The sequence below is a fragment of the Trachurus japonicus genome, chromosome 16, assembly GCF_045865225.1.
Source record: "Trachurus japonicus isolate A0001 chromosome 16, Traja_1.0".
Classification (NCBI taxonomy): domain Eukaryota; kingdom Metazoa; phylum Chordata; class Actinopteri; order Carangiformes; family Carangidae; genus Trachurus; species Trachurus japonicus.
In genome coordinates this window covers 29,776,932-29,795,285 of record NC_140922.1, presented here as the reverse complement: position 1 = coordinate 29,795,285, position 18,354 = coordinate 29,776,932, and the positions used below count along the sequence as shown (strand labels likewise).

General features: G+C 42.1%; 1 protein-coding gene across 3 annotated transcripts in view; it reads left to right on the top strand.

The window, feature by feature from the left end:
* Positions 1–250: 250 nt before the first annotated feature.
* The window catches only part of grik2 (glutamate receptor, ionotropic, kainate 2), a 322,650-nt gene continuing 304,546 nt past the window's right edge, over positions 251–18,354 (top strand). For all 3 annotated transcript variants that reach the window (XM_085803022.1, XM_085803021.1, XM_085803023.1), the window contains exon 1: positions 251–463. In XM_085803022.1, coding sequence (XP_085659148.1) covers positions 343–463 — 121 coding nt within the window. In that variant the 5' untranslated portion in view covers positions 251–342. The remainder of the gene's footprint in view (positions 464–18,354) is intronic.

Below are 18,354 nucleotides of genomic sequence, written 5' to 3'. Positions count from 1 at the left end.
GCTTTTTTTTTTTCTTTTTCTTTTTTTTTCTCCTAGTGAGTGTGTGTGAGTGTGTGTGTGTGTGGTAACCAAATGGATGTGGGGAACGCGTTGCCCAGCCCGCCTGCTGTGTGTGTGGTGGTGGTCATGATAAAGATGATGATCATGATGATGACCATGCCGTGATTTTTCTTCTTTTTTTTTTCCTTCTTCAATTTTTTGTATGCAGCAGTCGCCTTGCTTCATGTTAAAGAGGTGAAAGAAAGAAAGAAAGAAAGAAACATAAAGAAAAGAAAGAAAAAACTAAAAAATCTGGGGGATTTAACCACCGATTCAGGGAATAAAAACAACCACAGAAACACCATGAAGATTGCCTGCTCCTTGCTGATGTTCAGTGCGAGGTTCAGGTGCACCGTCAGGCTTCTACTGCTGCTATTACACTGTGTGGGATATTCCCACGGGATGCCACATGTCTTGAGATTTGGTGAGTAAAAAGTTTGATTGGTCTCTCCTCCTCCTCCTCCTTCTTCTCCTTCTTCTTGCTCTTCTTCATCCGACCTGTTGTTGTTGGATAATCTCTCACTTTTCCTCCTCCTCCCTCCCTCTCTCTGTCTCCTTTCCCTCACTCACTCTTTCGTGGATTGTTGTGAGAGTTATGCATGGTGTAACGAGGTAAATAGCACGATGATGATGATGATGATGATGATGATGATGATGATGATGATGATGATGGGCTGGCTGCTGCTGCTGCTGCTGTTGCCAAAAATAGACGTGAATGTGTGAATGTGCAGGAAGTCCAGAAGGAACTTGTTGCTGTTTAGAAAGTTTCAAGTGTGTGTTTGTGTTTATGTCTCTCTCTCTCTCTCTCTCTCTCTCTCTCTTTCTGTGTGTGTGTGTGTGTGTGTTACGGTATGTGTGTGTGCAGGTGTGATGCATCGGTATGTGCATTCATGCTCTACAATGTATTTACACATTTGCTCCTACTGTAGTGTGTGTGTGTGTGGGTGTGTATGTGAGGAAAAAAACATTGACATTGAACTGTTGCCGATTGCAGTATCTGCACTTAGTGTGTGTGTGTGTGTGTGTGTGTGTGTGTGTTTCTATTATCATTTTATTTTATTTTTTTGAAGAATGAGATGCATCATTTTTTTACACCGTGCCTACACGCCTCATCCATATTTCAAGAATGTAATGAATATTTTATGTTTCTTCTCAGGGATGATTTTTTTTTAAGAGGGGGGGGGGGTGATCGTGAACAATAATGCTCCTCTTAAATTTCTCCTTAAGCACCTTTAAAAAGTATCTCAAACACACACACACACACACACACAGAGAGAGAGAGAGAGAGAGTATTTCATCATTATATAGCTACAGAACCAGGCTCCAGTGTTTGTACATGTTGCTCTCTCAGGAAATGTTCCAGCTCATCGTTGCATCATTTCGTCAAATGCAAATTTTACACTTGTCTCATCCATGACATTTTATATATACTGTATCTAAAACACACACACACAAACACACACACACACACACACACACACACACACACACACACACACACACACACACACACACATGAACATACAGTATGAATGCAGCTTGGAGAGGTCGAGGCCACTGAGCTGCACCACATCAAGTGTCTGCAGCCGGAGAGAACAGGGCGGGAAGTCCATGATTTAGAATCACCATGTGTGTGTTTTATATGTTATAACACACACACACACACAACACCAAACAGATCTCGCTGTATGCAGGCGTCTGCTGCTGCTGCTACACTGTGAAGAACACACAGACGTGTTCATCTGGACAGATGCAGGTTTTATTTGGTGACCGTTTGTTCTTTGCAGGACGTGAGTGTGCCGTGCACCGAGGGAAAACGCACTCTGTGCTTTATTATATCCCATTATACACAACAAATGAGAAGCTGATCTTCATGTGTAGAACTGGAATAGCCTTAAAAAAGACTGACGTCATGCAGTCGTACCTCTACCTTGTACCAATGCTGGAGACTTCATATCAGTCCTGATCTTCATGCATTAGTGTTTTGTGTTTTTCTGCAAGTTTCTGCATTTCCTGCTGCTGCCATCACACGTGTTCTTCCTCTTGTCTTTGAGTTGGACGTCATTAGATCACCGTAGGATCGTTACGCTGCCTCCGTTAATCAGACAGAGCAGCTTCAATAGCCACACTGCTCCAGTAAAACAACTACTGTCACAATCTTGGCTCGGTCTCCAAGTATCAGCTCCTGTGACATCAACTATAGATTGGGCTAATAGCCAACAGATACTGGATGTGTTTAGCCATCATTAATACCAAGATGAGCTGGGGTGAACAACTTGACAACTTGACTTGTCTACTGTTAAAACTGAACAATACCTCCACTTTAACCCAGTTAGAGTTGGACTGGCTGAGAAAACAGCTTGTTAGAAATATTAAATCCTAGATGAGTTCTGACTTTTGCTTTTAGTAGCCAGCCAGCCGGTAGCAAGAAATATGGCAAAAACACATTATTTTGCAAAACCTTTCCAGGAAATGAGTGTTACAATGCAGAGTCAAAATGCAGAGCACGGTGCAGGAGCCAGGTGACAGTTGTAAGGTCTTTTTATTTTATTTTTTTTACTGCGGACTTAAATAAGATTTGTGGGGAATGAGCGTCAGGGATCGGAGGCCGAGGCTCGGCTGGTAAACAAGGCGCGTAGTAGGCAGATGGAGTGGAACAGGGGAGAAGAAGTCCTGGCTGCGTGAGGCTGGGCTGGACCCTACAGTGTTTAAAGGGATAGTTCACCCAAAGTTGAAATTTCACTCATTATCTACTCACCCTCATGTCGACTAAGGGCTGGGAGAAGTTTCAGAGTCCTCCGTGGCTTCTCTGAGTTACAGGGGGTCTCAGCGTAGCAGTGCATGTCCATATGACGGTTGCAAATGGATACCAACTGTCTTCGTAACAAAAAGACACACCAAAAAACATCCAAATACCTCCATGCTGCTCGTATGTAATGTCCCTCTTGTATTGAAGCCCCGAAATGCCAGGGTCTGTCCTCTTCCCAGTTCGTTCAAATTTGACGAACCGGGAAGAGGAGCTTCGAGAAGCTTCAGCTACAAACAAGCTTGAATTATAGACTTATGTAATTTTTACAATTTCGTATTTCGGGGCTTCAATACAAGACGGACATTACATACGAGCAGCATGGAGGTATTTGGATGTTTTTTGGTGTGTCTTTTTGTTACGAAGACAATTGGTATCCATTTGCAACCGTCATATGGACATGCACTGCTACGCCGAGACCCCCTGTAACTCAGAGAAGCCACGGAGGACTCTGAAACTTCTCCCAGCCCTTAGTCCACATGAGGGTGAGTAGATAATGAGTGAAATTTCAATTTTGGGTGAACTATCCCTTTAACTCCTGCAGCAGATCGTAGCGTTGTTTGGCTGATGAGTCTCAGGTGAACAGGTGGGAGCAGGAAGCCACGCCCAGTAGAGACACACAGGCTCAGGAGCAAGAGTTTATTTTTGCTCAGGAAAAGAGCTTCAATGTTTCCAATCTTATCTTCCTCAGTTGATGAAACACTCGACCTTCTTGTTTTTAATCCCTTCCTGCGGCAACATTATACCATTAAAGCTTCAAATGCTGTTTCATTAAATTAATTTTCTTTATAAAATTGTATAGAAATGTCAAAAGCTCAGCTGAACATAATGTATTCTGTCCAGCTCCTGCAGCTCAGCTCTCTATGTATTCATGTTACCTCTTTTCAACGCATCAATCCTGCTTGTTTTCTTTCCACGGTTTAAAAATAGAGAAGGATTTATTGTCCATTTGTGATAAATAAAAGGTTAGTTCTTCTCTTTCGCATCTTCAAAGACTTTTAACCCTGTTTTCAAGAGGTCGAGGTCGAAGTGGTTTAGAAAGGAGATTCTTTTCAACTGCAGACAAAAACCAGGAAAGGACATTAAAGGAGAACGAGGAGGAGGAGGAGGAGGAGGAGATGATGATGATGAAGTTTAACCCAAACAATGAGAACATTGAAGTGGGGCATGTGTATGTGTATGCATGTGTGCATGTGTATGTGTGTTGAGGACAGAGGCCGACATATTCTGATAATAGAAACCGATTTTCTCGTAGGCCATTGAAGATAAAGGTTTGATAGAGATCGGCTGCAAACAAGCAAAGAGTGAAACACATTAACATGTCGACCCTGCAGCTGGAGGAGGAGGAGGAGGAGGAGGAGGAGGAGGAGGAGGAGGAGGTTGGTGGTGGAGGGTCTGCTGGAGCTTTTTAGGGGCCGTTTTGTCGGCTGGAAACTGGATTAACTTGTGTGGGGGAGAAAGTCATGTTCAGGGTCACTTCACAGGAATAGAGCAGAGTGTATTTCACAAATGCACTGCATGAGCTGCTGGTGGAAAAGCAGAAGGGTTCACCCCGTTAGAAAAGAAGCTTAACACACACACACATACACACACACACACACATACACACACACACAAAAGTTTAGGTCAAGGAAATGTTCCTACACTGTATCGAGACTGTATGGACAACCATGGATTACATACATACAGGAATTTTTCATTACCCACAACCCACAAGGTCGGTCACGTCCAAACAGAAGCAATTTTAAGGACTATTTGTGCATCTTTAAAAAAAAAAAAAAGCATCAATTTATACTGGCACTTTATGTCTCTGTGATCTGTGCAGAGTGGAGATTGAATTAGGCGGGCGCTCGCTGCCATGGTCGACATTAGTATGAAGGTCACCATCTAATGGGGCAGACAGGCTAAATGTTGCAGGTCGAGGTTAGAAAAACTTCCCCCCTTCTGTCTGTCAATAACTTGAACGGAAAAGTTGACATTATCCCTCCGCTGCTGCTGCTGCTGCCTCTCTGATGATGACTTGTAAATAAAGCTGCTCGGAAACAATATGCGGCTAAGCGGATCATCACGCAATGGAGAGCATTAGGTATGAAATAGGGGAGGGGTGATAATCACAGCATCCTTCAGTGAACAAGCTAATTTCCCTGATAATCTGTTTTATTTGTCTTCTCGGTTTGATCGGTTGGAAGCTGTGGGTGGAGTCTATGCGGAAGAGAGACAGATTGGAGATGTTAGTGATAATCATGGAAGACAGCTGTTAATACCAAAAAACGCAAATGAGCATTCATCCCAACAGAAAATAGTTCCTATTTGCTCCCGTTTGAGTGATGTTTGCTTGTCCATCTGTTCCAGGGAATTGTGCTAAAACATTAAATCTAAAGTAGAAACCAATGGACTTTGGGTGAAAACCACATGCGGAGATGTCAGAAGGTTTTGAGACGTGTTGGTCTTTTTTATATAACACTAAGCTTTTTGCTTAAGTCATGAAATAAAATCTGCACTTTTCTGAGCTGACAAGCAGCACAGGATGTCCTCACACCGGCATGAAAAAATCATTAGCTGCTCATCATTAGTTTCCCCTCAAGAACAGCCACAAGATCGGCCACGTCTCGGTACACCGACCTTGAAATCACATCCGAAAGTAGAAAAGCAGGAGGTTCAGTGTTTTGTTTTTTTTAAATACAGGCAGAAAAGAGGCTTGAAGGTCATGGTGGTGGAAGAGCTCCGATTAAAACCAGTGCAGCCTGGAGTTTGTGTAGAAATATTGTGGATAGTTACAGTATTACAGCTACAGTTACAAGAAGTTACAAGTTATTTGGTTCTTTAAGATTAACGTCATGCTGTGTTTTTGCCGCTGTCGGCCGTTGCAACAGCACTGTTAAAGGAGACATATTCTGCCCCTTTTCAACAAATTAAAATAGTTCCCAGGTGTCTTAAAGACATGTCTGTGACATGTTTAGGTCAAAATACCCCAAGGATCAAACATCACAGCTCTTTTCATCCTCTCTAAACAGCCCTGTTCAGAACGGCTGGTTTCAGTGCCTGTCCCTTTAAATGCAAATGAGCCACTGCTTGCCCCGCCCCTTCTACTGGTCCCAGGTAGGGGACTGAATCCTAGTTACATCACTGGAAGACAACTGAGGGAACAGCTCATAAAACCACATGGATTTCAACCTCGGGAGCCTGAAAATTACAGATTTTTTTGTCAATTCTTACATTTTGGAGGCCGGAAGGCAAGACAAACACCTAGATATATGTTAAAGAGCCTTCAAAAAGTGATAGTTCCATAATATCTCCCCTTTAAAGGATGCTGGTCGTTCAACATCAAACATTAACTTCCAAAATCTGATCTATTTCTGCTTCGGATGCACTTGAGTATACATCTCTGAGTTAGATTAAAAACCTAAGAATTATATATTATTCTTATATCAGACTCACTGCCTGTTTGTGGGATATTTCCTGGTCTAGTTTACGGGCCGCTGCAGGAAGGGGGCGCTGTTCTGCCGCTGCACGTGGAGCTGAAACCATAGCTGAGTCTGGCAGTGATAGATGGTTGGAGAGAGAGAATGGCTGATGTAAAAAAAAAAATTACTTCCAACGTGTTTATCCACTTCAGTACACACAAAGAGGCTCGGGAGTGGAGCTCCACAGAGAGAGGAGGTGGGAGGTGGGAGGTGGGGGTGGTGGAGGTTGTTTGAGAAACAACAAGCCTGGCACACGCAGCACCTTTCACTCACAGACCACCTGCAGGAGCCCATCGGCAAAGCGTAAATATCAGGCTTTCAATGGCTGGAAATCACATTTGCAATAGCAATAGAATAAGTAATAAGAGCGGCCTGATGTCTGATGGGGATCCTCAGGGTGGAGCGACAGATTCTCAGTGAGGACGGAGAACGTGTAATGACCTGCTAGAGCGACGCTCTGGAGTCTTAGTGACATTTAGTGCACAAATATGGAGTCATAAACATGCCATTAGAAAATAATACAGGAATAAATAAAGGAGTTGGATATAAAGACGGAAATATAAAGAATGATGTATAAAAGAATGAGAAAATTATGTTTTCCCGATGTGCAGGAAGTGACCACTTAAGCCTGGTTTAAGCACCTTTTGAAGTTCTGCCTTCGAGAGAACGCGTCGCTGTGCGAAACTTTGCTTATCTTCCTGCTTCGGGCACAGTGAACAATGGCAGCCAAAGTGGAAAGAGATGTTTTTGGAGTTTGATATGATTGATGTGGAACAACAAATGCTACGAACACTTTAAAAATGACAGAGAAACCTGGAAAGCTACAGTAAATGCCAGAAATTACGTTCTGAGTGGACTAATCACAGCCCTTAAAGTTTATGTTGGCTTGACATGTAGTTAGAGTTTTTTGAAGGTGAATTTCAGGCAACGACGTACAGGTTCACGTACGCTATCCACTTGACGCAGAAGCATCAATCAAGCTTTAGTCTGAGCTGATTGACAGCTGCTAACACAATTTAGCTTTTACAATCCTGAAATTTAAAACCCTGATGTTTCTTCTGAAACATAGTTGAGATGTTCACATTGTTTAAATTAAATTAATATCTCCATCAAGTATCTCAGACTCTGACATGTTCCTCAAACTGTCGGCCTCCTGGAGTTTTACAGTTAGTCTGAAAGGGGCCAAAAACAAAGTCTAGTGTGAACTGAGAATCAGGAAGCAGTCTTGGCTAAAGTGGCGAGCACAAACCACAAATAACATAACAAAGGCTTCCCACAGTTTAAGGTTTTCATCTTCTTTGGGGAAGGAAAACAGCTGCAATTTTCCTTTGCAACTGAAAAACACTGTTTGACATGTTTCTCTTCTTCGATATGTCGATTGGGGGTGGGTGTTGTGGACTTGTTTTGGACATGGATGTATTGGTTTTGGACAGACCCTTTGCAGTTTGGCCATTCATATCCTGGTTTGCTCTAATTGGACGGTAAAACCTGACGTCAGGTTTTGCACAAATCTTGTGGAGATCTTGTTACCGATCGTTCAGAGAGACTAGAAACCATGTGAAACCTCGTTGGTGGATTACAGCCAGACCCCTTTAGCTCATGTTGTGCAACTTTGCAGAGGTTCAGCATGGACATATGACATTATAACAATGTAAGGATTGTCTAAAATATGGAACAGCATAATGTGTCTCATTTAACTGATGAGAGGAGAATAACCAACTGTTTGGAGTGGACAGAGAAGCTACAGTTACGTAGATAACCACTCTTTACAGCTGTTGTGAGAAGAGAAGCTTCAGCGTGAACAACCCAGAACATCAGAGGATCATGTCTGGTTCCTCTCAACCAAGAAATAGAAACCTGAATCTACAGTGGACACAGACTCAGACAGAAGTAGCCTGGTCAACAATGTGAATCCATGGACCTGCTGGTTGTGTCAACAGATCAGACTTTGAGGGAGGGGCTTCATGTCTCAGCCTCCTGAAGAGAAAATCTGGCTCCATAGTGCAGCCGCTGTCTCAGTGAAGCAGGTTTGTTTTAGCTCATATCTCCACAGGAAGGTGTTTATACTTCACCTCCTCTTTAGTCGACATTTAATCAATGCTGACAAACTTTCAGCTGCTGCTCAGACTAAAGCAGCCCCCCCCTCAGCCCTACTTCTTCCAGCTGAAGGAGGAGGAGGTGAGCAGCACTGTGTTGATGATGTGTTATGATAACTGTTATATAAAAAATAATCCAAACTCTGTAATTACCGTTGCAGATGATGCTCATCATGTGAAACAAACACAGCTCCGTCTCTACTGGATGATGCAACTCAATAAAACGGTGCTACCTGAAACTGTGCTGATGATGGTTATGATGATATAATGATGATATTTTACTTAAGCGCATTTTATGATAGATGGCATCAGATTTACACTGCAGTGAATCCCACTGTGTGCAGAGTTGTTTGTGGACCTGAGCTGCAAAACCTAGTGGTTGTAGGTCAAGTATGAACCCAAATCTGAAGTTTCATATTGATCTGTGGATGTGAACACGGCCCAAATCCTGTCTAAACTCAGTTGTTTCCTCTGTTGTTGTTGGGGAGGGATGGGGACAAATGGACCTCTGAGTGCGTACTTATTGCTGCATGCGCTGTAATAATGAAACGTGTGCTTCTTAAACAAATCTAAATTACCTGAAGTGACTTTGCTCGGCTTTGTGGAGCCTTAAACCCGCAGCCCGCTGCAGCTCGCGGCTTTAATTCTGGGTGATTCAGCTGCTTCTGTCTGTTGAACGCAAAAGTGTTAGAACTCACAAATTGCCGCTTGCGGCAGTGTTTTAAAATTGCATTTCTTTCCCTCTGTAGTTTGTGTTTGTCAGAAGTGTTGCCGTACAGTAGACTGCGCACAGACTGGGAGAACAACCCCCAACCAGAGAATAAGAAGCGACAATAATAATTGTCATGTTTAATATTTGGACTCCCTCGCTCGCTGCCCATTATGTTTACTGCATGTGTTGTCACACTTTCTAAATTTGTGGCACCACATGGGAGGTAACGCTCCTGCAAAAAAAACACTCCTCCTTGTGTTTTCGTGACAGCTGTTCCGTGACATGAGCAGCTTTTTCGCAGTTGGCAGAGCTTGTTTACAGAAAGAAATCCAGTATGAATGCATTACACCAACAATCAAAAGCCAACTAGCCCACGGTAGTTTTCTAATAGTGAAAACACACAACTCTTCAGGCAGTGGGTAAATGGAAACGAGATGTAAGCATGCAGGTCCCACTGCAGTGTGTGTGTTTGTGATGTTGTGCTGAGATGAAATTGTTTTTGGATTCATCTGTGTGAGACTGAGATTTTCCCCTGTGAGTGTGTGTTGAAGAGCAGAGTTTCCACTCAACTGAAGCTGCATCGCGCTCACTAGTGAAGCAGGAGATGAAATCTACAACACAATTACAATAATACTACTAATAATAAATATGAGAATAAGGTCTAAATTTAAAAAAGAAGAAGGAGATTATAGATTATAAATTGCACTCTAGTCAGAAAGACACACATCAAAGTGGACTATCGTTTTCAGTGTTTGGCAGAAAAGCCTCTGTGGTTGAACATGATTATAATATGAAACCAGGCGGTGTGTTAAAGATTCAACAGGGACTGTGATAAAAACCCCTCAGGGGCACAAAACAGAAGCTGACGGAGACACAGCAGTGGAAAAAAAAAAGAGAGAAATGCACTTCACAGGGCAGAAGATGTTGATGCATTTATAATCTGACAGTTAGTTAAACATTTGTGGAAATATGCTTGTTTTTGCTGTCGGTAAGTAAGATGAGAAGATCGATATCAATCTTATGTGTGTAAGCAGCGGACAGATTATTCACATGGCTGTAGGCAGAATATCTGTGATGAACTCGTGAACTTGTACTTGCTAAATAATACAGTCGTAGTTTAAGTGTTGTAACTAACTGTAGCGTCGACTAAGACTTCGACACGTCAGACCGGCCCCGTCGTCTCTCAGCCGTCAGCAGCTCCTCATGCTCTCTGTTCAAAGTCTAAATAATAAATGTTGTTATATGAAGCTTAAGGATTTGTAATATTAATCAACATTGACTTCTCCCCAGTACGACATATTCTCCATCACAGCTGCCTGTTACAGTCCTGTCGTTCCTTATCTGTTTATACAACAGCCTCTGCCTATGGACGTCTGCAAAATGTGTTATGGCTGTTGACAAATATGTTAATGAACTCCTGCAGTGAAGTGAGATGAGTCTCCAGATGCAGCAGCAGCAGCTTCTCTGGCCAAACCTGCCGCCGTAGGGGAGGGAGGTGACTCCAGGAGACGCTCAGGGGGGTGAAAACAACATCCTATAAGGTTCCTAAGGTACAAGAGTGGTTGAAAAACAAACAAACAAGTAAAACCTGTTAAGAGTCAGGGTTTCCAGATACTAGGAGTGAGGGAAAAAAATTGAGAGAGCAAAATATTGCGATATTTTGAATGGCGATATTGTATCGTTTTGGTCTCACGGTACCAAACCTGGCAACCTCACTTTCTGTTCATATTGGACAGTTACCCCAACGAGGTACCAGACCGCATCTCAGCACATTGGAGATTGACCATGGGGTTGGTGGTGAAGGGGCATCTACCGCCGACTTCCAGACGTAGATCAAAATGTCTCTATACGCGACTGGACTGACCTCAAACCAATCAGAACGTACCAGCCGACAAAACAATGAACATCATAGTCTTTCAAAATGAAAGCGACACCTGAATTAAACGATAGTTGCTCTTCGGTGGCGGCCATGTTGCATGTAGACAAAAGCTGCCAGACGTTGCTTCTCTGTCGTCATATGTTTAAAAAAAAACTGTTTGTGATTGGTTCCCAAGTTTTCAGTAGGGATGCACCAATCCAACATTAAGCCCATGACTGAAAACCTAGATCGGCTATCGGATTATGGGGCTGATCCATGATGCCGAACTATTCAGTTCAATTCTATGTCTGTGAGGCGTCCTAGTCCTACATCACTTTCTGTTCATGTTGGACTGATTGATTGATTGATTTTTTTTGACACTTTGTTATGAAACGTGATACGCACCAGATTGAAATAATTAATGAAGTAGTTGGGAACATTTCCAAGAATGATCCTGTGGACGTTACACAGCTGTAACTGAGAGACTCGATCTTGTATTTTTTAACCATCGATTCCTATCAAAATGGGTAGAGTCTAGGTGGGTTCTCCTGGGGAGATTCAAGATGATTCTTATTGCTTTGTTTTGTGAAGTTTGAAGTCTACATGTATGTTTTAGGTTCATTGTAAGAACATGGTACCATGAGCCACAGGCATAATCAAAATATGGCTGGCTGGATAAAAGTACCTGCCAGAGTTTTTCATCCAGGAATCTTGATACTCCGGCCAAAAAACAAGCTTTGATTCACTTTCATGAGAACCTTTTGAGCCCGACCAACTCCTGACAAGTGGTGGTCTAACACACAACCCAAATAACTGACTGAGTCTTTGGCATTGATTTCAGTGCCTCCAACTAATTTAATCTTTGATCCAAACAAAATTGATTCAGTTTTCCCTAGGCTACCACCAGACCCCACCTCATCATATTTAAGATAATGAAGGTGTATCCACCTGCGACTTCCAAACATAGATTAAAATGCCTCTGTACGCAACCAATCAGAGCAATAATCCAGTCGACATAGCAATGAGAAACGTAATGCTCATGCAATTGTTTGCTTTTTAGTGAAAATATCAATATTACAATCCCTCAAATTCAAAGTGATAGCTGCTCTTTGGTGGCCACCATGTTGCACGTAGACAAAAGGGTCTCCGTTCTGTCGTCATGTTAGGAAAAACAGTTTGTTATTGGTTCCCAAGTTTTGGGGGAATGTGAATTCATCTTCAAGGCGGATCTGCAAAGCAAAATGAAATCTTTGGAGGGTTCATCTGGGTTCACCCAAGCTACCAATCCGGTGTTTCCTCTATTCCAGTCTCCATCCTGAGCTAGGGCTAACTACCCCCTCTACTCCTGCTTTCCCAAAATGCAGAGCAGATGGAGGATGTAAAAATTATCAGCAGCATGACTAATCATTCAGTTTGAGTGTGAGAGTGTGAACTCATCACTGTCTTTGTGCGCAATCTCACAGTCTCCAGTCACATTCAAACTCCTGCAGCACTTTTTAGCCGGAGCGTGATGCTGCATTCAGCGTCTCCTCGGCTCCTCGTGCTGATTTTCTGCTAATTTGTTTACCGGCTCTACATCCTCCCTACTTGAATTAGCAAGCAGAATTAGAAGGTGTTAGAAGTCAAGGTTATCCAAGCTAGCGCCGGAGCTATCATTTCAATTAAAAGCGTGCTGGGTGAACTACATTTGACCTCAATCAGAGAAAACTAATCTGATTTGATGGAACCGTGTTAAAGGGAGGCTATTTTTTAAAAAGGAAAGATACCCGTAAAAGAGGAAATCAATTTCTTGACATTTATTTCCTGTATGGAGAGCAGCAGGTATTTGATGCTTGAGTTATCGGTGTAAGGTGAAGACGCAGCCATTTTAAAGAGCGGGGGGGAACAGCTTCTTTTTGTAAATGCCATTATTGTAATCCACAGACCATTTCAGGAAAATAAAATACATAACGTGTATATATAAAGAGCATGTTCTTCACTCTGCAATATCTCCAAGACAAAAAGCCCTGGGCTGTTGCAGATTAATGTGAGACATCTCTGTTCTGGGAACGGAATTAGGTTTCTTCCTTTTTTTAGTTTCATCGACTTCAAAGCTCACCGTGTACCTGAGAATGATCGCCTATGACCACTCTTCATTTTTGTAGCCTCCGTAATGTGACAGACGAGGAGATCAGACAAAAAACCGGAGAAAGAGAAGACGTCGTGCACTGATACAAAACCAATAACGCCGAGCACAGCACAGAATCTGTATATACACGTGGACACTCAGAGTGAAATACACTGCTGTTCTCCTTCAGGTGCCTTTGTGTTCCCTTCACCTCCCTACGGTGTAAATGTAGCTTATCTGCCATCAGCACTTCTTTCACCAGCACAGAGAGAGGACTTACTGTGAAAACACGTCTATTCATTTCCCTGCAACTCAATTAACAATGGGACGCTGTGTGCAAGAGGCAAAAACGCTGCTTTATGACAGCGAGAGGAGGACAAGCAGCAACACGACCTTCATCCTCAGCCAAAGGCGGCAAGGATCCGTCTGAATACAGAAACAAAGTAGAGCTACAGCCAGAACAAACATGAATGCAGCATACAAGCATGAATATATAAAGTATACACTGCTTCTCTGACACACACATACACAGATACAGATGTGCTTTTATGGCGGTGGCATCATGTGACTGGAGCGTTGCCAGTTGGCAGCGTAAAAGATTTAGTTAGATCACGTCCCTCTTCAAAGAGCTTTTGTCCTGAACTACTGAACTTGGCTAATATGTTTTGTTTTAATTCTCCAGGATTATATTAATCATCATTACTCATTAAATATCATATATAAACATGATCTTATTATACATTTGATTGGAAATAGTGTTTTCCAGACCAGGGATGGTTGTAACATGGGTCAGGTGTGAAATTTCTAACTTCTCCATTTCTGTATCTGCTCAGTAGGAACGATATTGAATGGCCGATGTGTGAAGACACTTGCGATAAATAAGTAAATATTCAGATCCAATCCAATCCACTTTATTTGTATAGCACATTTTAAAAACAACAAGGTTACCAAAGTGCTGAACAACAGATACAAAACAGTAAAATAAAGTTAAAACACAGTAAATTAAAAGCATATGATAGCAGTAAGAAAAACACAAGATCAGATAAAACACTGAGAAATATAAAAAAAATACAATAAAAGACAAACAGAGACCACACAACTCTCATGCTGTATTAAAAGCCAAGGAGTGCCAGATGTGCATATTAACCATATAGTTCCAGTCGCTTTCTGAAAACGACTCAATGCGCTGTAGTACATATACACCAGGCCTGTAGTGGCGCTGTAGCACCGCCACACAAATAGCCTACACCAAAAACAGAAAAGAAGAGTGGAAAGCCTGCGTGCTTTAAAGAAACTCCAAACATTCTAAGTCGACTAAACACGAGAACAAATACTATATAAAATAATATATTAGGTGTGAGGTGTGTGAGTGTGAAGGCATGGCACCTCTAAATAAAACGTATCATCATACTTCAAGCGACCTTTTGCGACGTGTTTATCGTACAAAAAATAATAAGATGAATCGGTCATGAACTGCTCAGTGTAGTTTTTATTCCACATTTGAGGAAGTATCAACCTGTAACACACACACACACACTGTGACTATTTTAGCAGGAAACTCAATTTGAGGCCAGAAAGTACTTTATTAATGTAATAGCTCTGTCTGCTCTGCAGTTCAACTCAACAAGTAAAACAGAATGAGAGCACCGGAGCAAAAGGTCCACAGTTAAAAAACGGTCTAAATGTTTTCCCCGCTGAGCAGCCTGCCCTGCACTTATTCCACCAGATACTTTGTGCATATCTTTGACAGTTTATCCTGACACTTGCACTTGCAGTGGACCAGAGTGGGAAGAACCAAGGTCATTAGATCAAGTTTATTGTTTAAATGTAGTGTAAGTCTTGGCCTGATGGAGGATGTTGGAGGAAAAAAAAAACTCTGAGAAGAGTCCAGAGATCATAAACTGAGTGTTCATGCATTCAAGAACAGAGAGAAAAATGGATTTTAAATTGGTAGTATTCAAGATATGGTGTTGGTCAGGCACATATGTTGAGTTAAAGGTCCCTAAACCTCTTTACACCTCAATCTGGGCAGAAGAAATTCACTTTGATAAATGCAATTGTCACCACATGGGAGCATAAAAACGGACCTAAGTGGTATTGCCTTTGAAAGACAGACAGACAGAGTGAGTGAGTGTGTGTTGTTATTGCACAGTCTTTGGGAGCCCCCTTTCTTCTTCTTCTTCTTCTTCTTCAGCCGGTGGGCATGTTGGCTGAGACAGATTGAACTTCAGCTGTTTCGCAGAATGGCAACAGTCATTGTATCATCCTTCACTGCAGGTAACTCAAGCATATAATGTGTCAGTGACTCTTTTTATGCCCTTGGCAGCAGCAGCAGCAGCAGCAGCAGCGGCAGCAGAGCACGCTTTCTACCATGGCTGCTGCACTTCCCTTTCACTTGTTCTTCCAGTTTAAGACTTCCCTCTTCCTCCTTATGAGGAGTCGTTGTCTTATTCATACTAGAAATACGGAGCGAGTGCGGTGCTCATGTTTAAAAGCAGCACATCAACCAGCGCCGAGCTCTAATGTGATAATGATTTGAAGCGCAGCTGGAGTTCCTAACTAGTCGCTTCATCCCTGACCTTGGAAATAATAGTTTGACGATTCAAAAGTCCAATTTTAAAGCACTTTTCTGCTTTAAAAGAGGGAAGTATGGTCGACTAATGATGTGTGGACCTCTCAGTAGGGTTGACACGGGTTTTTTTTAAGTTTTGGAGCATTTGGCTGTTATGTCGAGACAATAATTGAAAAGTTAAAGGTCCACACATTAAAGCACCAGTGTACCTGCAACCTACTTCTACTTCTATTTATGACAATATTTAGAAGTCATCCATCAAACATTGAATTTATCTTACACTTTATTTCTCATGCTTGCATTGTGCTATAAAAACATAAAAATAAATGTCTAAAGAAAGCTTTTTGATGCGACACATGGCTATCTAATGAAACTTGCATGGGTGTGATGTAACTACTAATACTTTCCATTATTTCCATTATTATTTGGAGCATCGTTTTAATTTGGTCTCTCTCTTATTGTAACCATGAAAGAAAGATCCTACAATGTTGAGGACGTATTTATTTACATCCAAATGAGGATCTTTTTCTAGACCTAACCACACATTGCATGTTACTAATGACAACGGAGGTCCAATTAGCCATGTCAGGAGATAAATTGGCCGTATTGGAGCTGAAAAAAAAGATCTATAGCTATTGTTGTTTAGGTACTAATGTAGTTGGCTGCACAGGTTTGAGGTCTCCATGTATTTCCTATAATAAAAGATCAGTGGTACATCACTGATCCTGTTACTGTGAGTCGCTAACAGACGTGTCCCTCGCCTCGCCTGCTTCGTCCTCTTGTGGCCCAGTGTCCTCTAGTCCGTACCATGTCCTCTGCTGGTTTCTGTGCCATTCTCCTCCCTGTTTGTTCAAAGCATGAGAAAATGAAATATTTTTTACTTAAATGACTTTATTTGCTTTAGCGCTGCCAGTCTGAATTATCAGCTTTCTTAAATTGAGTTTAGCAGTGGTAGCTTTGTGAGCATTACACTGTGTCTTGGCCCACAGCCAAAACACTGCTGGTAAATATATTTAAATCAGTGCTAAGCTGCTTAAAATATTCATATTTCACTCATAGCTGGTTTATAGAAATTTGAACCTATCTCAAGCTGGCAAAATCAGTTACATGGATAAAAAATATATATCATTTCACTTTTTCAGGGGGACGAGGGGGGGACAAAGAAAGCGTGAGCTGGTGAGCAGTAGCAAGGCATTAAGCCCCCGTGCACAGTGTGTGTTTTTCAGATATGAGTGGCTTTAGCTGCTGTGTCTCAGAAGCGGGAGGATGCATGCCATGTCCTCTCAGGCTCATGATCTGCACATGAAGACACTTAATATGCCTCATGAAATGATTATGTTAAAGCTGCTTCTCTGCGCCGCTTCCTTCAGCTGGAACAGTAAAAAAAAAAAAAAAGTATTCGCCAGATGTTGGTTTTCCCCCCGAAAAAATGAAAAAGAAAAAGAAATCACACGCATATGCACCGTGTGGATGTGATTACGAAGCCGGTGGTGTTAGATGCTGACCGGGGCGGAGCTGGAGGTGACTTTCTGTGTGGAGCTACAGAGATGGAGACACTGTGTTCCTGCTGAACGAGGAACACACCGAGGACATAAGTGACCAGATCCGTTCCTCGTGTATCGCTGTGGCGGTAATACAATATACAAGCCAGGAGGACGTCTCATGACACGCCGTCCTCTGTTCTCACCGCTGCATCCTTGTGAAGTCACTGTGTGTACTCAGAGCTGCACAAAGAACATCTGCAACACAGTATATCCCCGATCCCTCTCCCTTTTTTTTTTTTTCTCCGCTGATTAAGAGTCACAAACGCTGCAAATTCAGATCCTGATTCTTTCTTACGGCTGCAGACGAACACTCAAACTCAAACTCAATAATCTCCTTTTTTCTAAACCGCGGGGTCACAAGGTCACGGAGAGATAAGAAGGAGAATTGATGAGGACTTACGTAACCCATTAAACAGCTATAACCTGCCTGTAATGGTGCAGGGCCAGGAGTAAGCTCTGATTAGTTAGATTAGGTCTGTGGAGGTAAATGCTGCCAGGAAAGATGAACACAGACCCAGGGATTAACCAAAGTTGAAAACCTTATATTTAGAAAGAAAAAATATCTATAAAAGGCATCTCTTTGAAAAGAACATTACATAAGTTCAACTCAGATCAGCTCAGTTTCTTTGCTTCCAGTACTTGAAACCAGTTATAACTAACCTACTTGTATGGCTTCAGTGTAGTCAAAGAGTTTATTCACGTTTCAAGTAAGTGTCTTTTGTTCTTCTGGGTGCACCCTATTTGTAAAAAGTCAACATCAGGTGATGGATGTCGTGTCAAATCCTAACACTTCGGTGAACTTGTGTAGGAATGATGTTGTGAGGAATTGATGAGTTCCCTCTGGGATGAAGGAAGCAGTCAGATCTCGCCGTCTCCCTCGTCATCAGGAAGAAAATCTGTTCTATTTTCCACAGTGGACTCAAAAACCAAGCCTGCAAAATAATATTAACTCTCATTACTTACAGACATATAGTCACTTGTGGCCATATTATTAAATCGGCATTCTCAAAAGAACATGTGATGTGATAACAATAGCAATAATCAACTCTTTGTATAACCATGCAATAGCTATTTTAACCATCAACTATGATTACAACTCACAACCATACCTTCTTGAAGAACACTGTTTATAATCAACCTTGTTTTAGAGGGCACT